The 24242-nt window shown below is 37.0% G+C and overlaps 2 protein-coding genes across 7 annotated transcripts in view; one reads left to right on the top strand and one right to left on the bottom strand.

Moving 5' to 3' along the window:
* LOC139978285 (tubulin polyglutamylase ttll6-like) overlaps positions 1–18914 on the bottom strand; it is a 34695-nt gene extending 15781 nt beyond the window's left edge. For 3 of the 5 annotated variants that reach the window (XM_071988345.1, XM_071988346.1, XM_071988347.1), the window contains exons 1-13: positions 18762–18914; positions 12193–12483; positions 11077–11117; positions 8755–8873; positions 7851–7981; positions 6566–6722; positions 6046–6189; positions 5795–5880; positions 4519–4744; positions 3292–3473; positions 2735–2923; positions 1098–1299; positions 460–660 (exon numbers count right to left, since the gene is read on the bottom strand). In XM_071988345.1, the coding sequence (XP_071844446.1) occupies positions 460–660; positions 1098–1299; positions 2735–2923; positions 3292–3473; positions 4519–4744; positions 5795–5880; positions 6046–6189; positions 6566–6722; positions 7851–7981; positions 8755–8873; positions 11077–11117; positions 12193–12476 (1962 nt within the window). In that variant the 5' untranslated portion in view covers positions 12477–12483; positions 18762–18914. The remainder of the gene's footprint in view (positions 1–459; positions 661–1097; positions 1300–2734; positions 2924–3291; positions 3474–4518; positions 4745–5794; positions 5881–6045; positions 6190–6565; positions 6723–7850; positions 7982–8754; positions 8874–11076; positions 11118–12192; positions 12484–18761) is intronic. The other 2 variants (XM_071988348.1, XM_071988349.1) reach the window with 1 other exon arrangement.
* A 1876-nt stretch (positions 18915–20790) lies between these two features.
* LOC139978282 (uncharacterized) overlaps positions 20791–24242 on the top strand; it is a 31244-nt gene continuing 27792 nt past the window's right edge. Inside the window, exons 1-2 of one of the 2 annotated variants that reach the window (XM_071988342.1) lie at positions 20791–21109; positions 22834–23091. In XM_071988342.1, the coding sequence (XP_071844443.1) occupies positions 21025–21109; positions 22834–23091 (343 nt within the window). In that variant the 5' untranslated portion in view covers positions 20791–21024. The remainder of the gene's footprint in view (positions 21110–22833; positions 23092–24242) is intronic. The other variant, XM_071988343.1, reaches the window with a different exon arrangement.

The following is a 24242-nucleotide window of genomic DNA, read 5'->3' as shown; positions in this document are numbered from 1 at the left end:
CTGGTAAATAACTTTGGTTAAAATGTAAGTAATATTACGACAGAAAAATTGACAAAACTATTCAAAAGAAAAGACACATTTTTGGCTAAAACAGGATTCGAACTAGTGACCTTAAGGTTACAAGCTCTGCTGGGCTGTGTAAATGGAGCTATCAAGAACTTAGTTGTTGCCAACCCCTATAACCATGAAGCCACAGAGTCTTGTATTGAGGGATTGCCAACAATGAAGGCTGGACGGCTCTGTTGGTAGAATGCAGGGCATGTTAGTATGAGGTATTTGGTACCAATCCCATCCTAGCCCAAAAGTATGTGCTCTTTTTCCAAGTTAACTTAAGTTCAAGGAGAAATGATGTGATTCATATTAAGAAGAAAAAATGACTAAATAAATAAGTAAATTAAACAAGAGAATAAGAAAGAGAGAACGGGCCTTATGTTGAACTTGATCTAATTGATGACTTACATTTGGTTGCCTTTCAGCATTCTTCATGACACCGATGGTACCAGGAGTACAATGCAGCAACCTGTAGACATGTTCTACCACGCCTAATCCCCTGACCAGATTATCCCTTTGGAGTAAGCCGCTGATCCTATCCAGTTCCTCTTCTTCCAGGATGTCCTGAGGTTGCGAGGTATCGAACGGTTCTGCATCCGTGAACCTCGTCTGTGAGGATAGAATTAGACGGTTAAAAGTGACTGAAATAATTGATTTCACTTTCTTTGTTTAATTAGGAGACCAATTTTTCAATGAAACCTCTAGAAAGAAAGCCGACAGATTAGTACAGACATAAGATGTTTGATGATCTTCTTAGCCTGTTATCCATCGGTGAGCTAGACAAAATCCTTTTTCTTTATGTTCGAAATTCTATCTTCCTCTGTTAAAAATACGAATTTATATTATAAAAAAAAGAAAGACATTAATTTTACATCTTAATAGCTTGATATCAACAATCTGGAAAATTGGCTAAATAAAGTAAAGATAAAGTAAAAATAAAGCAATCTTAATGGTAGGATATTAACCAACTTGTGAAAAGTGAAATGAAGAATAGTAACAAATAATAATTTCTTTTCATTGTCAATGGCAAATTGTTGAAGACTTACTTCCATGCTAGCTCTTGAGTGGCTTGACCTCTTACTAATGGAAGCTACCCTAGGGACCAATGGCTTTGTTTTCCTCCTATTTCTACCATCTCCACCGGGACTCTCCGGTCTCAGTCCATTTGAATCTCTCTTCTCGGCTCGTTTCTTTCTCAGCATCATTTCCAATTTCTCTTGTTTTGCTTTGATTTCTTCCCTCTGCTGTCTGCAAATGCAAGATAATCAAGAAGTGGTTTGCTTCTACTGTTCAGGAAAAACAAGCTACTGATGAAAAAAAACTGAACATCGGATGCTACCGCCAGACCTACTTCAGTCAAACTTCTTTTGGAGCAGGACTTTTGCCATGACAACCATCCACCGATAAATAATATGTTTAATCAAGAGGGGCATGTCCTTCTAAAGTGAGAGGGAACACACTGAAAAAATGTATAAAATGTTACAATTTTGTCACCTCGCTACCTGCAAAAATAAAGAAATATATGTTACTCTATACCACTGTCCTAGTTACCCCACCCCCCCTTCCAACAAAAGTCTCAAATCCAATCGCCCGGTTAGAAAGTACTAAGGAGCTACAGGACGCGATGTGGGCACTGAAAGTTTAGCTCGATTGCGAATGCATAGTACTCGCTGCTTTTTTACCAACAAATATGGCAATGTGTAAAGAAATTAAATTTCAGTTTTAGTGATAAAAGTTCTTGTCTTTTAAATCAAGAGTTGCCCATGCAAGATGATGACAATGGACAGTCACATGTTTTCATATTATTTGCCTGGCAAGTATGTTTTTCCTCAATACTCTTATGCGCACATTGACGTTATGTAAACATTGTTCACATTAAATCATAAATTAAATAAGGAACTATTAGAAAAGATAAACCTACATGTATATATAGTCCTCTCTTGATCAAATGGCGATGAGGAGAGCGTCCTCACTGAAGGATTTTTTTTAAATCTAATTTTAAAACCATTGTTCATTATTTAAAGGTACAGTCGTATGATTTGATTATGCTTTAATTGTGTTTGACATCTTATCTGAAAATATATTCGAATATTTATTGAAAACATACACCCGCCACCATGTTGTATTAAGATGCCACTTTGGTTGGGTTAGATAACCAGGATCAATGTGGATTTTGGATGTGATGTTTCTAAGACACTTATCAGTCTAACACTGCTAAAAAACATTCTGTTGCAATTTGTTTAAGGTTGAGCCATTTTGTGGTCATAGATTGACTGGACTATAAGCTAGAAGGAACACCTCCCAAGTAAATTGAATTTACTGCTTGCAATCAATAATATAAAATATGAAAACATTATATGATGTAATTCCAAATGTGACTGAAACATGATAAAACTTCAGTCCTACTGTCAGTAGTTGGTAACCAGACCTAACAAGAAGAGAATTGGTGGGGGTCCTGCTGCTGTTACTATGTGACCCTCTTTGTCATCCTGTTCTAAGAATTGATGGACATTGATGGAGCCAAAAGTGTCACTTTATGAGACCCATTTCAGGTCTGTTTTAAAGTATGCTCAGATGCACAATAGTTTATTTATCCAATTTTTTTACCTAGAGGCAAGGGGAAGTTTGGAAGAAGAACCAAGAAAAGCCAGTCAGCTATGATTATAATCATAATAATTATTACCTAGCACATTCTCCCCTAGCCTTGGAAGCTGCAGTTTCTTGAAAGAGAGAGCCGCTGTGCTGAAAGTATTTGTCATATTTTTCGGAATCTTCACAGGGAAAGATACGTCTAAAGTTACCGACGTGTGCATCTTCAAATTTGAGCTGGACTTCAGCGGCTGTAGCCTGAGATTCTTCAAATTCCTCCTTCCTGTATTTATTAAGTGAAAAATAAGATGTTCATTTTACATACGGTTCGGGTGTGATTGATGTGAACATTAGACCTAACGCAGGAGGGTAGTTGCTCGTCGTCATCATGCATAAATATGCAGGTATAATTCTTAATGGCCAGTTGGGACAATTTCCAAATGCTAGCACCACTCTATACTCTCCTATCATATCATGTTTCAGAGCACTTGCACTGGCAGTATGAACAGTTCCAAAACTTTATCTTCAGTGTTTTGTAAAGCATCTAACAGATTTTTCCCAATGAGTGCAGTGTATAATATTTTTAATTTCCAGATAAAATTCAAGAACGGATCAGCACTGGATTTTTGCAAGAATTATTGACCTCCTGACCTGAACTCTTTTGGCTTGGCCCGTTGTAGAAGTCGTTCCTTCACTCTCCTCCGTTCCTCCTCGATGCACCTCTTCCTGTCGAACGGTGTCAGGTTGATGAGGCACATGGTATTGTAGAGGAGGTCCTCCTTCACCTCTCTGTCCAGCTTAGAATCGGTATGAAAGCTTGGGGAGTGATTGACCTGACAAAAGCAAATGGAACCTTACGATCAAAAAGTATTCATATTAAAACTTTAGGAGATACATCGATGGAACTGGATTCCATTCTATGACCTCAGAAATACACCCCTTGCTCTACCTTGCTCTAACGTGGATCTGTTCACTAGTATATATACTAGTGCAGTACTCACTACTTATTCAAACAGAGGCTTCTACTTGTATTCATAACAAGAGAATTGGTACTTGTTCTTGTACTCATAACCAGTTACTTGTATTCATAACAAGGGAAATGGTACTTGTTCTTGTACTCATAACAAAGTACTTGTATTCATAACAAGGGAAACAGTACTTGTTCTTGTACTCATAACATGGTACTTCTATTCATAACAAGGGAAATGGTACTTGTTCTTGTACTCATAACAAAGTCCTTCTATTCATAACAAGGGCATTGGTACTTGTTCTTGTACTCATAACATGTTACTTTGTATTCATAACAAGGGCATTGGTACTTGTTCTTGTACTCATAACATGTTACTTTGTATTCATAACAAGGGAAATGGTACTTGTTCTTGTACTCATAACAAAGTCCTTCTATTCATAACAAGGGCATTGGTACTTGTTCTTGTACTCATAACATGTTACTTTGTATTCATAACAAGGGCATTGGTACTTGTTCTTGTACTCATAACATGTTACTTTGTATTCATAACAAGGGAATTGGTACTTGTTCTTGTACTCATAACATGTTACTTTGTATTCATAACAAGGGCATTGGTACTTGTTCTTACTCATAACATGTTACTTTGTATCTATAACAAGGGAATTGGTACTTGTTCTTGTACTCATAACAAAGTACTTGTACTCATAACAAGGGAAACGGTACTTGTTCTTGTACTAATGACATTGTACTTGTACTTATAACAAGGGAATTGGTACTTGTTCTTGTACTCATAACAAATTACTTGTACTAGTAACAAGGGAAATGGTACTTGGAATCATACAAGTCCTTGTACTAATGCTTTTGTATTCATACTTAAAGTCTGCAATCTACTGGATTATCTTTTTTACCTCTAGTATCCAGGGCCTCTGCTTCTTATCCAGCATGACATCGAATCCCAGAATCTCAAAGCAGGCACTCCCCTTGATGTGGTTCGGGAAGCAAGTCCTGTAGTTGTGTTTCAGGATCGGGTGGGCGGAAATGAGTGTCTTGATAATAACGTCATGAATGTCGTGCCAGATCTTCTCCTTATCGTAGCCATGATCATCAAACCATTGATTCACGGTAGAGGTTTTGCTGCATAATTTCAAAAGTCAGGCACATTTCACATGTTTAAAACTGGTTTTTAATGACAATTTTTTACTTACTGTCTGCATATTTCGTAACCACCCAAAACAGTTATAAACCACCAGAACAACGCCTTAAGTTCTTACAGTCTAAAGTACCTTGTGATGACTTGCTCTTTTAGGTTTTTGTGTACTTATTGAAATGGTTAGTGATAGGCAAGAAAACCCCAAGGGTAATATAAAACACAGAATATTTTGCACAAAAGTTAACTTAAGATAAAAGAGAGGGAGAAAACGTTGGTTACGAATGAAGCCCACTTCCCTCTCTCACTGACCAGCGAAGACAGTGACCAAATGTGGAGATGGTTTATCAGCAGTATAGCTAAACTGACTGGGACACTAACAAAATGGAAGAACATTCCTAAAAAAAAAGCAAAAAAATGTGAGGACAATGTTGACTGGAAAGTATTAGTTTTATGCAAATGAATACCCATTTGTTTTCTACAAACTCCAGCACTACTGCAGTGACACTTTCTCTTTTGAGTGTTACAAAAAAAAAACAAAGAACAATGGAATTAACCAGGGTATCTGAAGTACCCTCAGTTAAAGGAAATGATGGAACAATTACAATATTTACATGTATCATGGACAAAGACTAATTAACTAGAGAATGTTGGCTGGGCTGGCACATTAAGAAAGGTTAAAGTACACACACTGGAAATGATGGAACAATTACAATATTTACATGTATCATGGACAAAGGCTAATTAACTAGAGAATGTTGGCTGGGCTGGCACATTAAGAAAGGTTAAAGTACACACACTGGAAATGATGGAACAATTACAATATTTACATGTATCATGGACAAAGACTAATTAACTAGAGAATGTTGGCTGGGCTGGCACATTAAGAAAGGTTAAATTACACACCCTGGATCCTATTTTGCGACAGTGTTTATCAGTTAGCTGTATACATGTGTGGTAAGACACAAATGAGTTCTAAGGTGGTGTAGAGACAGGTAAGCAAAGAGTACCATACGGGTGTATCATGACTGTCTTACCGTTTACTCCCAGTGTCATCGTTTCTCACAAAGTCTGAGCTATGTTTGTTGATTGCATAGTTGGTTAAATGCATGCAGACATCATCCTGCAAGATATTTCAAGTCAAAATTGTAGGTTACAATGTTACACAACAAGCAAAGAATCAATGATTATGACACACCAATCCTCTTCACTACCCCCCCCCCCCCACCCCCATTCCCATTCTCCAAAGTTTTCCAAAGATAGAGAGAGAGAAACACTGTTCACTTACAACGTTGCCATTGGTCGGTTCTGTATATTTCATGGTAGCGAATCTAGCCAGGCCATCATTGAAGACGTAAATACGAAGCGGGTCGCATGAGGTAACTAAAACGTACACTCTGAAATCCATCTTGAAACCATCGATAAGAAATGGCTGGAAGTGAAAACGCAAAGAAGAAAATCCAATTGGTTTCAAAGTACTGCCATGCTCATATCTATAAGGGATATAGCAAAGCAATTAATGTGGAGTGTGATTGCTGGTTACACAGTGTGCAAGGTATTGCAGCTTCTAATTGGTTCTACACCAACCCCTCTCCCCCTCTTCACCCCCATCCCTGCCAAAAAATGTTTCTAAACTGTATGGATTGCCACCCACTCAAGGGCTGGATAGATAAATTGATGGAGAACAGGACTTGTAAACTTGAAGCCATGTAAATCAAAGTCTATTCTACCCAAATATTCCTTAGCTCTTTCTATAGAAGACAATGTTGTTAGTGTTGCCTATCCTATCATCTCGTATCTACACATACCTTTGATACGTATTGCTGTAGAACCATGTGTTCACCTGGTTTGATATCTTTAGGATTCTTTGTAATAAAGATACCTCTTCCTTGACATCCACTTTCAGGCTTGCAAATGTAAGTCTTATTTTTCTTAGATCTACAAAAGGCTTGAAAGTCACCATAGCTGTGAAAGTGAAAAAAAAGAAAACAGAAAAAATAATATAAATGACTATTTATATATTTATATGGTCTATATAAAAATATATATGTAAACCATTTATTACCATTACAGCATGGTTTAGCTTATGAAGGGCAGACAAATGGTGCTTGCGTATAGGAGTTCTTTAAAGACACCATTTTTATTTCATAGATTAGACATTTATACCCAAAAAAAAAACATTCAGAAAACTGGCATGCCAGCAAGTAAGGGAAAAAAAATTGATACCTACTTGAACATCAAATATTTGCTTTTCTCTTCCTCATCTTTAATTTTTGAAGATGAGTTCTGTACATATTTATTTATATAAAAAGTAAGCCCAACAATTTGGCAACCAGACAAACCCGAAATAATGGAATGACGTCAACGTAACCAGGGTTTCTTACAATTTCCTCAATTAAGATGTACTGTACCGGGTTTGTAGACTGAATGTAAATACTTAAAGGTATTGAAGACTCGCCCAAAACCACATGCCGCGCTCTGAAAAAGGTAACTTTCCATTGCTTGCAAGTGAAGTTTTCTGCTTGTCGCTACAAAATGCAGACAGTAATGAAACATGGTACATTGTTATCTTTAGCTGGACCTGAGATGTCCATAGCTGTATCGTTTGTACAGTGTGCTGTGGGTATTGACCGCAACTGTATGTACTGACTGTACACTAGCAAGCTGTGTGTGTATTTTCTGGGATCGATGGTGGTGTGTAACACTTCTGTTACACCTCATTTGAAACTAGGTCAGATTACAGGCATGAGACGTTTCTTTGTGCGCAAGTCTTCACACCCTTTAAATCAACCACCTATAATCCCTTTCAATGACTTTTTTATTAGACATAGTGTAACAACAGCCTTATTATTGTAACAATGGTATTAGATGACTTTATAATCAGCAACATTGCAGATACAGGTTTGAGGGTCTGACGTTTGGACCCTTGCAGGATAGTCTTCAGAGGCCTAAACCAGTCAGCCTCTGAAGAAGATTTTGCTAGAATTGAAGAAGCAGGCCCTCTAACTTTATATAATTAGCTACTGTACACAGGTTTTGCATTAGTCTATTAACAGTTATATTTCCTCTCTTTAAGATTTTTTTTTTACTCACTCAGCCGGGAGCACCCATGTCCTTGGAAAGACGGCATACTCCTTTGGGAAGAGTTTCAGCAACCTTGTGAGATTCCTGGCCAGCAGATCTTTGCGGCAGATCTCACTCATACCAGGAAAATGGTTGATTTTCTGTTGAGAATAAATTTCAAATGTGATAAAAGTCTTCTCAAATTTCTAATGATACAGTTAATTCTACATAACAGAGAAATGTTCTTTGTCAGTAGAAGCAGTTACAACCATCTTACTGTACAGTATGTTGAATATGTACTTTCACAGTCTGAAAAGATTTCTGTCTTATTCATTTATTCAGTGCTTGCTTGTTACAGATATTTTTTTTAAATCCGGCCAATCGGTTCTGAGGTTGATATGACTACCTGGCTGACATCCAGTATTAGTTTGCTTTACGACTTATTTATTTCTTGTCTCTTGTCTGGTGATAATTGGACTACATGAAAGGAAGACTCCTTTAATAAACTTCCAGTCTATGTACTTTCCAACCTACACTCATTAAATCTAAGCTGACTGGCTTTGATATTTACTTACCTGTAAGGAACACTCCTTTAATAAACTTCCAGTCTATGTACTTTCCAACCTACACCCATTAAATCTAAGCTGACTGGCTTTGATATTTACTTACCTGTAAGGAACACTCCTTTAATAAACTTCCTGTCTATGTACTTTCCAACCTACACCCATTAAATCTAAGCTGACTGGCTTTGATATTTACTTACCTGTAAGGAACACTCCTTTAATAAACTTCCAGTCTATGTACTTTCCAACCTACACCCATTAAATCTAAGCAGACTGGCTTTGATATTTACTTACCTGTCTCCAATCAGCATATGCACTCCAAACTAACTAGCTTACCAAACTTGATATCAGCATTTTAAATTTTTTAATACCTGGTATCTCTTCATCTCCATCACTCTTTCCAGAGCAATGGAATAGTCAGTCCAGTAGAGAGTCCAGTCCTCGTCCTCCCCAACTTCTTTCATCCCAAACTTCTTGGACATTCTCCTGACTGTGAGACAAAAAGTCAGTGATTACTCTCAATGCTTGGGTATATTATCAATCAAGTACAGTAAACTAAGTATGAACTTGTATATGAAACATGCGCAATCGGTTTTGATGATACTCCCTTTATATTTGCATAAGTACAGTAAGGGGATGAATGGTCACAGAGGGAGGACATTCATCAACAGATTTACCAGATGACTATTGACAAGATATGTCAGCAAGAGTGCTTTGGTTTGAGGAGACAGGTGAGCGAGGCAGCAAATGTGTAAACCATTCAGGTTGAAGGATGGGGGGAATTTGGTGTGGTTAACAGGGGAGGGGGGCTACAAATGATGGATGTTGGTCTTACCATAAATGTAAATACAATATTCTATTTTCCTTTGTTAAGTAAGCTTTTTTATCTCCATTCTTGTCTTTCTTCTAATATATGCTAGAAGAATCGATCGTATATATTTACTAATTTCAAATAACATTATTATTTAGAAAATGAAACAGTTAACAGGTTCCAACCAACCAGACACAAGTACCCTAGGTTTACTATGATTCCTATGCACTGTTCATCTATGCGGGGACATGCACACAACTTGTGTATCAGTCTCAGCTGTATTTTTTACATAGTCATTTAACAGACATCTACTACTGTATTTACTAGTACTGTAGAGTTTCAGATCCCTTGCTAGTATGTACATGCCTCGATGTTCACCATGTAGTTACAGACTTGTTATCATGGTGATGGGCCATTAATCCAAAACAAATGAAAGGATGAGCAAACTGAATACACTAGCTGTAGGGGTTAGCCCTAATGGGAAGATCAAACAACAATGAAGGCAAACAAACAGAGATGAGTGATAGAGGTGTTTTATAAAGTGATTAACAATAATACCTCTCCTCATCAAGTTTGTTTAATGATGGAGATATAGAGATAGGGATACACAACCATTGATCTTCAGACAGGTAATCACCTTGGAAACGTGACACCACGAGCTGCAGTTACTTGCATTCTTGGTCAATATGTTCATACTGCTCAATCATTGCGCTACATACTGTACTTGCACTTTGATGATACTGTTTTGTGTGTTTCGTTACAGAGGGCGTGCCTTCATTCGGCTATTAAAGTCTTGATACGTGTTTGCTGATGAATTTCGGAAAACAAACTTCCCGAAGAAGATTCAGTGTTTCTTATTCTAAAATGCACTCTGACTAGGTGGGTTTAATGGAGAAAAGCTGTCGCAATTGAAAGAAAGAAATTTATTTTCTGTTGCCCTTATGGCGCGAACGATTTACCGTAAAATCACTGCGACTGCCCATATCAGCATGTTCATTACACAAATGTACCTGTAACCTTTATATACTCCTATCGTCCACTTTTTTGACCCAATTCCAAGGAGGAAACGTCTGAAAACACCTGTTTATTCCTTGCAATGGAATGAAAAGTGACACAATTTCACAGGCTACTACATCGGTAGGACCAAAAGAAAGATACTATTCAAGAGACCTAACACAGGCTAGTCATGAAAGTGAAAGTAAGATAGGCCTAACGGTCGTAAACAAAACAGAGAGATTTGATTGGCGCATGATCTTTGGGCGGGGCTTTCAAATTTTGATTGAAGTTTGTAGAATCTACGGACTGGTTAAAAAATCTGGCAAATTTTATTCAGTTCAAACTGTTTAACGACAGATAACTCAATAAAAATAATGAATATTAATATGAAAATTGCATAGAACAGTGTCATTATTAGTGAGCTTTTAGGGCAGTAAGCTGGAAAGGTTGAAGTCTAAATTTGGCAAACACACATTGAGACTTTAAACAAGGGGTTTTCCTCTGCACGATGGTTTAAAAAAAGTCTAGGGTGTGAGGATTTAATCAAATTTTCACAGCAGAACTAGCAAAGGCTGTGCTTATACAGGCTTAAAGTACAAGGGTCTCAAACATGACTAAAGTAGTACAGTAGCTTGGAGCAACTGCAATCACCAGGTATTAATTGTTATAGTATATATACTCTCAATTGAAGGTGTGCTAGTAAGTGTGTAGTTTGTTCTGCTTGCAAACCATCAATATATTTTACTGATCTACTGTGGGAGTGGCTTCTGATCCTTCTATGCCTTAATACCCCTTCCATCCTGCCCCCCATTCCCCCTCATCCAAAATGAGATAGAAGAAGGTAAAGGAGTAGAGATATAGTTAGAACGGATATTAGCTCACTCACCTGAGTCGTACTTGCAGTTATTGAGGTTGATACCAATCACCCTATTAAAAAAAAGGAAGATAGAATTTCATAGGACAAACATATCCTACATCTTCTTGCATTTAACATCAACAATAGGCATTGCAAGTCAGTAAAATTAAAATGATTTTTTTGTGTGTAATATTTGCCCTTACTGTGCTGACACTACTGTACAACATACAAAATAATTGTCAAAACTGACAGTCTCAAAATGTGAAAAATACAGTAATTTATTCCATGATGCATTAGTATCTGTCTGAAGAGAATAATTGCTACAATTATGAGGCAACAAAGCCTTTATAATTGTCTACTCTACAGTATACTGCATATATGTGCGGTTAGGACTTCAATTACCTGATTAGAATGCTCCTTTGAGGCATACTACTGTAAAACCAGTAACTAAATCTGTATTGTGTTCCCTCTGAGAAGCTAGTTTAACTCAACAACTTGCAGAACTCTATGTTGCGGTGGTATTGAACTTAACTCAACAACTTGAAGAAATATATGTTGTGGTGGTATTGAATTTAACTCAACAACTTGCAGAACTCTATGTTGCGGTGGTATTGAAATGTTAAATCTGTACACATGCAATTGTGTCTGCTACAAGTGTGATTTTTTTTGTGCATGAGTGCTTGTATTATCATCGACATCAAATCAATCTCAAACGAAGCGACAATCAAACTAACCCAGAGTTCAAACATTTCTTCAGCGTCCTATCAGGGCACTATCCAAGAGGTATAAAAACTGTACTGTACATGTATACCATTAATATACTGTACAACCATTAACTAAAGCCATCACCATTAAATAAAGCCATACCACCATTAATATACCACCATTAATTAAAGACATATCACCATTAATTAAAGCCTCATCACCATTAATATACCACCATTAATTAAAGACATATCACCATTAATTAAAGACATATCACCATTAATATACCAACATTTATTAAAGTGTACATACAGCCACGCCATATGTCAGTAATTAACCTCTTCACCATTAATAGACTACCATTAATTAAAGCCATATCACCATTAATATACCACCATTAATTAAAGATACAGCCACGCCATATGTCAGTATTTTACCAACCTCTTCTTTCTTCTTCGTTTTTTCTTCGATGATGGACATCTCTTCTCTGGTAATTCCTTTCTGGAGTCCTCCAGTGTGACCTCTTCAAGGCCACTGTCCCCACCACCCTCCCCCTCTCCTTCCTCTTCCTCTAGGTAACCCTCCCCTTCATCTTCTATCTCCTCCTCTCTCTCCACTGGGTCTACATTATCGGAATCCTTGGATTTTGCACTGTGTGATACGGGCGTTGATTTGTTTGGGGTGCTTGCTATTCCACTGTCTGGTTCAGATGCCTTCTCCACCATAATTTAGCTGCAACGATATTTTAAAGAAACATAAATAAATGAAAATAACATGTATCTGGCAGGACCATCCTCTGAATAATTGATTGTCAGTATCTACTGTTAGTTAGGCTTCCTTTTTCTTTTCTTTTCAGCAAAAAAATAACAAATATTAATCAAGTTGGAAGACAGTCTACTAAAAGGTTTACTGAAAAACTCAACCGCCACTTCTGGGACAGAGAGAGATTGTCTGTGTTCAGTCAAACATAACTGATTATTAACTCCACCCCTTCCAAATGATTCCGAAGTTACAAAGCCATTGTCATTGACATACCTTTAAGTCCAATTAGGACAACAATAGATCTATGCTTCATAGAACAGCACTGTACCACAATAGTATTGCAATGAGCAATGCAATCACCACAACATCTCGAATGATTTTGAAATTAAGTATCAACAAAATGTGTGCACATGTACAGTATGCGATAATACCTGCATGGTAGTTTTTTCCCAGTTATCACATGAAATTATTTCAGACATCATTACAGCACATTGTTATCGAAGCGGATGCAAAATTTGTATATACATTGCAAAGTTCTTTCGTGTCTAATAATCTTATGAATCCCTCAGTAAGCAATAGGATCTTCATAACTAACTGTAGTATAGTGAGATTTTGGTTCCCTTTGGCCATCTGAAATAAAGTTGCTTCAACCAATGTTTCTCCTCTGGTGCTTGTGTTGAATTTGCTACGCTGTACATGCATTCATCATACTGTACATGTGATGACTTAAAGACAGACCGCATTAAATTACACATTGACTACAAACAGGTCTGACTTAATATCCAGGCGTTATGAACTTAGGAATTACTGAAGCTACTGTGTACAGCGTAACAGAGCACTAAACAAAAATACACAGAATTCTAACCAAAGATTAATCCAGGTGTATCTACAGTACTTATTAAGACATGTATGCATCCAGTGTTTCAGTTTGTGAGTCAAATGACTATTGAGTTAATTGGGAAAGGAACTACTCCTCCTCAGCTCCACCCCCTCCCTCCTCCCATTCCCACCGAGGCCCAAGCTACACTAATTACGGCACAATTATACAACTCGCGCACACACATACAATAGAAGGATAAAGGGTTAACTTGTAACATTTAATGAACTCGGTAATTCTGAGAGAAAAAAAAAGATTTTTTTTATTGGCACTGATTTCACATTAGTTTACAAGATACTGTACTTACAATTTATTTTGTTGTGAAAACAGTAATTTCCAGCCACGCTTTCCTTTAATGTACAGCAACGCGATCTAATTGATATTGAGTTTTCAATCTTTCTATACAGTACAGATTGGTGTGCAATATCTATATACAAATGAACCCTCCCTCACTGTTTGGTAACTTACAACATGGAAGTATATATCCCTAATATTTACTTCTGCATATATGGTTAACTAACGAATATGGAGTTAATTAAAAAAGGGCCTCTAACAAGCCACAGTTGGGAATGTATTTAAGTAAAATCGACTGGACTACCGTGGGGCATTTAGCATGACCTTCTTGCTTAATTACCATGTCAAGGAATCAATTTTACTACATTGATGATACACAGTGAACACCTGTTTCAGAATTGATGTTATATGACTTTTAAATCTGTATTACACAGTACATATATACTGTATACTACATACAATATATTGTACATGTTTCTGTGAATGATTGCAGACATCAGAGATAGTGTACTGTCCACTTGATCGACAGTACTACCAGGTTTACTGTACAGAACTGTCCCTACTACAGTATGCAGTGCATGAATTCTATCAAGAACCAAACCGTCTTTAAAAAAAAAAATAAGACAATTAAAATTGTTTAAAGGATGACGTTTAGGCACAAAATGCATTGTGATTCAATGCAGAAGTCCTGTTAAAACACATATGCAGAGCTCTACTGTATGGTCAGGCCAGGTTGTAGCCTACAGTCTCTCTATGAAATCTTTAAATTTTGAGAATGACCCTTTAAACATATGGTATAAGTAACCAACAAAAACAACTGGATTGTTATTAGTCTTAAATACACAGACCATTAGGTCAGTTCCTCAGATGAACAGTAACAGAATACTTGAAGGTTAAACATTAGACTTTTAATGTACCGTACCGTAGGACTGCACTTTGAAAGACAGCCACATTATATTAAATACACATACAGTAATATACAATGTAATAAACAATGAAGTTAAAAACACTCTCAATAACAGATAGTTTTCAATGTCATCCAAGGGTGCTCTGTTGTTAATATGATGTTAAAGGCATTGAAGACTCACCCCAAACCGTGTGCCGCCCTGTAAAATAGTTAACTTCCGTTGCTTGCAAGTGAAGTTTTTTTCTTATCACTACAAAATGTAGACAGTAATGTAACGTGATACCTTGTGAGAGCTTTTATCTGGAACTGAGATGTCCATCGCTGATATGTACACTGTGTTATGGGTAATGACCGTAGCTGCATGAAGTGACTGTACACTAGTGTCTAATTACCGACGGTAGCAAGCTGTGTGTGTGTTTTCTGGGATCTATGGTGGTGTCTAACACTCCTTTTACACCTCAGTCGAAACTAGGTCAGATTACCGACATGAGACGTTTCTTTGTGTGCGAGTCTTCACACCCTAATAAAAGAACATGTTTTGGTAGAGTTATTAGAACTTGATATAAAATGATAAACACTTTTACATTTAGGGCCTGCACTGAGGAGCCAACATCTTCACCTCTGACATCTAAAAGGAGCCTTCCAGAACTTTAGCCTTTTCTAAAGGGGAATTACTTAAAACCATCAATACAGTAGCTACTGTACTGGAAACTACAGTAAATACTATGACCAACATTTCTCTTTTCATCTTGGACTAATCCTTTAATTTTATCCTTGCAGAGCATCAACCTAAAAGACTTGCACTGTATACCCCACAAATCCACCACTGCCTTCAAGTATGAACGGGAGGACATAATTTATGAAATGTACAACAAATATCATTTAACTTCAAATATAAACTGCAAATGATGACATTAGCAAAAAAATTAATCTCTGAAATGGTTTAGACTGTTAGTAGTAGTTCTGCGGTTTGTAACCACTTCAAAGTTAGGAGCAATGACACAGTTTAAACAGCTGAGGCTCATAAATTAAAGTAGCAGTCCTGACTAATGTACTCCATCCACACATACTGTAACATATGAACCATTTACAGTCAGTTCCTTAATTACAATACAAGCTCAGTAGGAAATGAAGATTTTACTGCCGTCAAAGACTGTCACATGTTTGCGATGCATAACTGTACACTTACTTGTCAAGGACAAATGATGTTGAATGTCAGTCAATCTCATTATCAATTAGATAGCTTTAAAGTTAAGAGAAGTTTCCAGAAGTTTAGCTGAATATATTGAATACTGGATGGTTTAGCCATTATGAAATCATTAACACTCAAATTTTCTTGCTTTTTGGACTAGGACAGTTATCAAGATAAAAATTCTGCAAAAAAGTTTTTTTTTCACGTGAATCCTACTGGCAGACAATGTGAAAACAGGGAACACACGCACACAAAAGAAATTCCATACTGATATGTGATCACATTTCAATATCTCCTTGCTAAATTGAGATAGGGCTGTCCTCAGGTGACTTTATCTGTTCTTCTTTGTTCGTTACTCTACTCCTAGAATCCCAGTAGGTGGTATGACATTTCATCATGGCATTTTTCCTTTTTATTTTGAAAGCTTCACATAAATTTCTTTTAAAAATAAATCTTCTTTGTTTTTTTGTCTTCAAATCTAAGGCTTCATCGAAATGCAATTTGCTGAAGAGCAAACTGTTTTGTACTTCCTTTTGTGGATAATTGATATATTTTGAATACAAAGAAATTTCAATTCACTTGCCATGATGATGCCATATCTACTGTGCTGTTACTTAACGTTAATGAAACTTTACCAAATTTTAAACCTTTTCACATAATTGCATTTAACTTGCCACTTTTACCCACTACATTGAAAACAGTTTTTGTAAACAGTCAACTTTTTAAAACGGTAAAAATCTTTAACTTGTCACCAGCAACAGAGAGAAGTACAATAATGACCAGTATTGTACATATGTGCACTATATATGTCAACTTTAATATGTTATGACTTGTAAACTGTCATGTTATTTGAGACCGGAGCAGTCAAATTCTTCTCTTGAGTTTTATGCCTAAAATGTTATAATTTGTATACTGTAGACACATCATTAGTGTGACACATCATGTATTAAATAGAGATGTAACTTTTGAGCATTTTGTAGCAATGATTGTGTACATGTAATACAGTACAAATTACAATGTGGATTCTGCAGTCTTACAGGAAATTGTACTTTATTTGCTGCAAACTGAATGCTATAAATGGGGGGAGGGGGAGAGGGGAAGAGGGGGAGAGGGATGGGGTATGGAAGGGGGAGATGATACAGCCTATGGGTCTGAATTTGTGAAAGTTTCATTTATCTCTGAACAGATTGCAGGAGGATAAAGTAAGGCACCTGAGTACAGGATTGGCATAAACAGTTAGAGATTTTGGCACACAATCAAGTGCTATGGGTTGAACAAAATCTACTAGGAGCCAGATTCTCTTGACCAAGGCAAACTTTCTAGTACTATGCAATGTTTCCTCCAAAGGGGCAGATAACAGACCTCCTCCAAAGGGGCAGATAACAGACCTTCTACAGTAGTCATAGACCTGTATACTTGCCTTTGTCCAGAGTCCAGACCCACTTCGTACTGTATAAGAGTCTGTCTTTACGGTACAGTAGGTAAGTAGTTAAGTATTCAAATGGCTATGAAGCCAACAGAAGCTCATTTCATAGCCTATCTTTCTGATGATCTGGGATGAACACAGGCTTACAGCATACCAAGCCTCTCTCTTTGATAAGTAATCAAAGAGTTACAATGCAGGCATGCTACCATTGCTACTGTATGTATCCATTCCACAGATGAGATTTGTATTACATCTGACCACTTTCGAAGTATGAGGGAGGTGCTCATCATCATTGCTGCAGTGCAGCTACAGTATGGTGAACAAAGTTTTTCAAGACAATTGAAAGAACAAGATTGTAAAGCCAGTTCCCAAACCAGAATACCAATTCCATGAAAGACTGTGCTCAACATTATGGCAAGACAGAAATTATTTAATGGTCAAGAGAATCTGGTTCCTGTAGTGGGGGTATGATCTCAAAACCAGATCAATGAATCTAATTTGTCAGCTGCCAGATGAATAAGGAAGAGTCATGCTCTTTGTCGCATGAATGACAAGGCAGTACTCATTACTATTTTTCCAGCCATCAGGTGGTAGAGTGATACAGTAGTCCTTATAAATTCATCTGGCTGCTATAGAATATGGCCCTGGAAATGAACGTTGCAGATTATAAACATTTTTCAAATGGCATGAGGCTTTTTATCATTTTTGAAAAATTTATTTCTAGTAAGGATTTAATTGCAATGTACCATGATACATGTCTTTGTTGCTAATGATCATGTTGTCAAGTTGTAGCAGATCAGAAATGCAATTTGCACGAAGCCATAAGCTAACACTGATGCAGACCTGTTTTGGTAATTACTGGGTACATGTGCGTACTAGTCTCTGAATGCGTAATACTTTCTTTGACTGCTGTTTGATCATTTGGAATTGCATTTGTGTGATCGAGTGACCATTTTGGGCAAATAATGGAAAAGTTTGTGAAGGTCTAGGGGAGCCTTTCATTCCCATGGCCTAACAAACATGAGCATTGCAGAAAGGTAAATAGTGAGGGCTTTATTCCTTATTCGTCCCGCTGCCATGTTAAATTAATAACATGACAAGATTCTCTTGTTGGGCACTAGGCCAATTGGTATGACCATTTGTCGATGTTATTGTTAATTCATTTAAATTAGGCCCATATAGTTGACCCTCTCAATCTCATTTTCACCAACCATACGATTAGAGTGTACAGTAGGTTACGATGATTGATGATGATGATAATGATAGCGAAGAAAGCATAACTTAAGTCAAGTTTCATTCATTATTTGGTCACATGTTGGATAAATGACTCCACTTTGGTTTATTTCAACGGTTTTCTAGCAACAAGTAACATTCTATTGTCGTGGAACTGCTACTTTCAGTTATATAACTATAGTGTCAGTAAATTATCAGCGATACTTGCGTTAGTGTTACTACGAAGTATCGACCATAAGAAACTTGGTTGTTATGAAGAATTTTTAAATAAATGCTTAGGGATATTCACATGCAAAGTACTGGGACTATGCAAACTTACCCACTACATTCCATACGTAGTCAGTCCCATTTCCTCAATATAATTCTTGTTACTTATGTATCGACGGGCTTTTTGCGAATTATATCCGAAACTTGTAGTAATGGGTGACGTTTTTTTCGCTACCAATTCAATGTAGGCCTTAACGGAACTACTTTCTAAATTAGCGTCTTTGTAACTAGGAGAGCCACAGAGTTGTTATATATTAATTCGCAGGTATTCTTTCGCACGGGCGTACTACTCTTCTTTTCTTTTACTTGATAAAGATTGAAAATCTTAAATCTTAAAGATACGTAGTAATATGTAAATATCCTTCAATTATCATGCATACAATTGATGCTTAAATTCAATCATCTCCCCAGTTGGTTTGATACGTTTGTAATACTCCGCTTTACTTTCTATCGGCGTATGAGCTGCCGAGTGCACTTAGAAAAACATAAACAAGTATAACGTATGGAACGCCAACATAGGTAAAGAACAATATCGACATTGAATTAAAGTCTCAGTAGGCTACGTGTTTGTTGATGAATTTCGGAAAACAAACTTCCGAAGCAGGTTCAATGTTTCTTATTCTAAATGCAATCTGACCAGGTGGGTTAAATGGAGAAAAACTGTCGCAATTGAAAGAAATATCGTTTCTGTCGCGAACGATTTACCGTTAACTCACTGCGACCGCCCATATCAGCATGTTCATTACACACATGTAACCTATATATACTCGTATCGTCCACTTTTTTAACCAATTTCACGGAGGAAACGGCTGAAAACACCTGTTTATTCATTGCAATGGAAGAAAAGTGACACAATTTCGCAGGCTACATTGGTAAGACCGAAAGAAAGATACTATTCAAGAGAATTGACCTAACGTATAGGCTTTCCACGAAAGGGAAAGTAAAGTAGGCCTAACGGTCGCCAACAAAACAGAGAGATTTGATTTGCGCATGATCTTTGGGCGGGGCTTGCAAACTTTGCTTGAAGTTTGGAAGAATGTACGGACTCGTTAAAATATCTGGCGATTTTATTCAGCTCAAAATGTATAACGACAGATAACTCAATCAAAATAATGATTATCAATAAGAAAATTGCATAGAACGGTGTTATTTTCACTGAAAAGGGCAGTAAGCCGGAAAGGTCGAAGTTAAAATTTGGCAAACACGCATTGAGACTTTAAGCAGATTGATGATGGGGTGGTGGTGATGAAGATGATGGACTATCTAAAGTCAGCTTGTCAGAAACTAAGGAAATTGAGTTGATATTCGGAGAAAATTATATGATTTTGTAATCCCCAACCCTATTATGGGTGGACTGCCCAGCTCAGAAGTGTTCTAATCGGTGACCGTATGAAATTGGGCCTTGAATCAATGAATCAAGATGGTGACCTGTTCCGATGCGGTCAACATGTAAACCGAGAGTTCAGTCCGCCCTTCCCACATCTGTTGCTGCTATATATAAGCTAAACGGAATATTTTTTTTTGTGTCTGATAAACTCATACATAGATTCAACCTATTACATAATGAAGCAGGGGGAAATGAGAGTTCTTATAACGTTTTATTTCAATTTGTCAATTTCTAAAGCTTTTTATCATTTCAACTTGAATCATTTTAAGTAAGGTTAAAAAGATGAATATCTTGAATTTTTGATAACTGGAACACTGAGTTATGGTAAACGTGACATGAATTGATATTCGTTCGACTCACACTAAATATGCGGTACACAAATGCTATACTGACATGGGAACGTTGCGACTGAACTGGGTAAACCGTATAGACTCATGACAACCGTAAGATCTATAGACGAAGGGAATTCTTGCACCTCGTGGTTATGGATTAGCCTAATGCTACATGTTGGATGCTAATGAGCAATTGTCCAGGATTATGTTTGCCGTGAAAGGAAACACAATCAGGAAAGTAATGTTATTTTTTGGATGTTGAAACTGTATCTAGTTTGTTTTGAAGTATTTCTATCAAATATATGTGTGTATCAAATACTAGTTTACGAGCTTTTCCTGGTTGGCAATGATACATGATTATACATAAAGACGTCACGGGGATATTAAATTTGTATTTCCTCATTACACAAGACAACTTTTATTTTTGTTTAGGATTTGGATATAGAATCCTGGCATGTTCTTACATGATTTAACCATGCGTGCACTGGACAGTACTCACTGAAGAAGTTTTCCAGAAGTCTCTGTTATTACAGAATATTTCGAAAAAAGAAGAACAGAAATAACTTCATATTGATGAAGAACCTTTCTTCTTTGGAATGGCGATAAAATTCCACGTGTCATTTTATATCTTGACACTGTGTTCTACATTGTCTTTTGTGGACAGTCAGTGTTCAAACAACCGTAAGTATCACTTTTCACTCACATAATACTGAAGTTCTGTGTTTATCCCAGTACATCATTTATTGCCCCTTCTCAAAGCTTAATATATAATATGCTTTATACAATATTTGATGTATAGGAAGATTGCAAATACTATTAAATAGTGCAGACGAATAAATCCTGTTTGAATTCATACTCGGCCAAACAAATTTTTCCTGTGGAATGTGCATGCGCCTTGATGTGGCGTTTCTTGGATATGTTGCAAGAAAGATAAAATAGAAAAATGTATTTTCATATATAATCTAAAATTTCGTAATTTATTTCTGGATATATCTTGTTCAGCTTTCATTCTGAATGCAGTTTGTTCCCGTTGATTGTCATCATTGTGTCATCCCATGATTGCATAATTGCATTATGTATGATTCATTTAAAGGGTAACTAAGGTAGACTTTTTGGTACAAAACACAAGGGAAATATTATAATGTGGCAGTGATGCTTGTATAGGTGTTCCGCTTTGTCAAGATTTTCACCGAGCTTTAAGCTATCCTAAGTATTTGGAATGCTTTTTTAAGGCTAAACTGACAATGACGTCAGCTCTTCAATCAGTACAGGCCTGGATGCCAATGTTAACCTATTGTCTGTTTGTTTTTAATTCTAAAAACTGAACCAAAACATTTTCTTTCAACGTCATATTAACTGAGCAAAAAGAAATTGTCGTTATCAAATTTGTAACGCATTATAAGCAAGTTATTTGGCCATGAAAACATCTTTGTTTATCCTATTGAATTGGTGTTGCTTCTGATGAACTAATCCAATGACCTGTGTGTTAGACTAAGAAGTCAGCTACTTGAATTGATTAGCATCAGATTGTTTGTATGGTCATATCTCAAAAATAAAAAAAAGGATATAGTAGACCAACATGGCTTAACAGCAGTGTGCTTATAGCTTGCGTATCCAACATGTCAACAATAATTTTCGTCTATAGTATGTAAGGCCTTTGACTGACTAAAGGCCTTATCAGTCGCCCTTTAAATATCTTTTTAACGTTGCTCAATATTGATGACACAAAATCACAATGCTCTACAGTATGACATTGACGGAAGTGAACGTCTGCTATGCTCTAACTTCGCCAAGTGGCGGGGAGGGGGGGGGTTGAGGGGGGGGGTTAGGAGGTGTCATCTCCACAATCACAAGGATCGATCAAAGATATAAACCAGGTATATAAGCTCGTTCATAATGTACACCGTATTTCATTACGATTAAAATTGATTGTAACCGCTATAAGTAGAAGCTCCAAGTACTGGATTGCTGAAGGAAGTGGTTGTCCTCTTAGTCTTAAAACACACCTCTACCATTTTACCATACATAGCAAACTAGTATATCTCTATCAATCTGTATGTTAGTTCCTCCCATGGAGTGTATTGTATAAATATGAATTGAGGTAGGAACTGTAGAATTTAATTTATGTGCAACTAAGAACGAGGTTTGCAAGAAACCAATCTTAATGGTTGTTAATGTCTATTAATATACCCGGCTATCACTATCAGCTAATGTTGCACACCCTAATACATTCAAGGGTCATTCATGTCAACTATAAAAGAGCGGATTCCTTCTCTAATTTTTCTCTTTGATGATGTTGTTGTTGTTTTGAATTGTAAAGACTCGTTTCTGATGTTATTGTTCAAACACAAACTGAGGCACTTTACCTGCATAAATTAATTATTTTTTCCTCATTATTCATATAGGTTCCCCTACCAGGTTGACATGGGGAGGCAAATTCCAAATGCCGAATTCAAATGCCTTGGGAGGAGCGACTCCACCTCTGGTCTTTATGCAGTTACCCCGTAAATCACTCCAATCTCGGTTACGCGCACCAAGTGGAACGATTTACTTTTGGCCAAAGAATGATGAGTGTATTGAACCCGATCGCAATCGCAATCTTGTCTGTCCAGTAAATGAAGAAAGACCATGCATGGACGGCCAGATGCCCTGCGACCAAGATTGTAAGTAACAACTTCCCTTTTTATAACACAATCTTAAGCTATAACTGGCTGGCTACAAAGTTGGCAGCGAGTTAGATATGCGTGTAAAACAAAGTTCACACCAAAAATACTTTTCATATTTGATAATTTTGACCAAAATATAATACAACGCGCAGATTTTACAAAATTCACCTAGTAGTGTACCGTACTGAGTGACCTTCGCGGTGACTATCCCCTATGCCAGGGTTTCCCTAACTTTAACCCCCCCCCCCACGAACCCCTGTGGATGTCAGAGTTGCCCACGAACCCCCAACTTTTCGAGACACGATCTGAGTCATTATTATACTATAATACGCATAATAGTGCTTCGTAAAAGATCAAGTTCATAGTGTAATATTGTAATGCAAAACAACAAGAGATGAACAAATATTTATTTGGAAACTTCAAGATCAGACCACGAATTGTATCACGCATTGATCACCCATCACACACAATGGTATATAATTTTAAAACAAGCTAGTGATTGCATGTTGTCACTCAACAACAATTTCTAGCATGAATTAATGCTGACATTGGTTTGTGTCGGGCAAAGAACTCACACACCCCCTGCGGGTTCATGCACCCCAGTTAGGGAACCCCTGCCCTATACAGTGGTGTATGAAGCTACAAAAGGAGGGAGAGAATTCAGAACCAATGCGCATTTGCAGATGTTACGGTGGCTTAAAGAAACCGACATTGAAAACTTTGACTGTTTATGTGATTTTTGGCGATATGACAAGTTACGTTCACGTTACACCTTAATGAAAATTATCAAGTTTATCGAGTTGCTGCGTTGCACGTTTCTTGACAACTAGTCAAAAGTAAAATATATATTGATTGTAAAGTTGAGTTACGATAATGTTAATGTCGAAATTTTGACCTGTTGACAAGTTACGTGAAACACAGTAACTCAACAGTTTGATCAATTTCGTCAAGATGTAACGTTAGCCTAATTTGTCAACTCGACGAAAATCTATACATGTGTCGTGTAGTCGTGTTGTCGTGTAGTCGTGTTGTTTTGTAGTCGTGTATTCGTGTTGCCGTGTAGTCGTGTAGTCGTGTTGTTTTGTAGTCGTGTAGTCGTGTTGTCGTGTAGTCGTGTTGTCGTGTTGTCGTGTATTCGTGTAGTCGTG

This window comes from Apostichopus japonicus, chromosome 13 (assembly GCF_037975245.1).
Source record: "Apostichopus japonicus isolate 1M-3 chromosome 13, ASM3797524v1, whole genome shotgun sequence".
NCBI lineage: Eukaryota > Metazoa > Echinodermata > Holothuroidea > Aspidochirotida > Stichopodidae > Apostichopus > Apostichopus japonicus.
The sequence above is the reverse complement of the archived record's forward strand: the minus strand, read 5'-3'. Positions and strand labels throughout refer to the sequence as shown.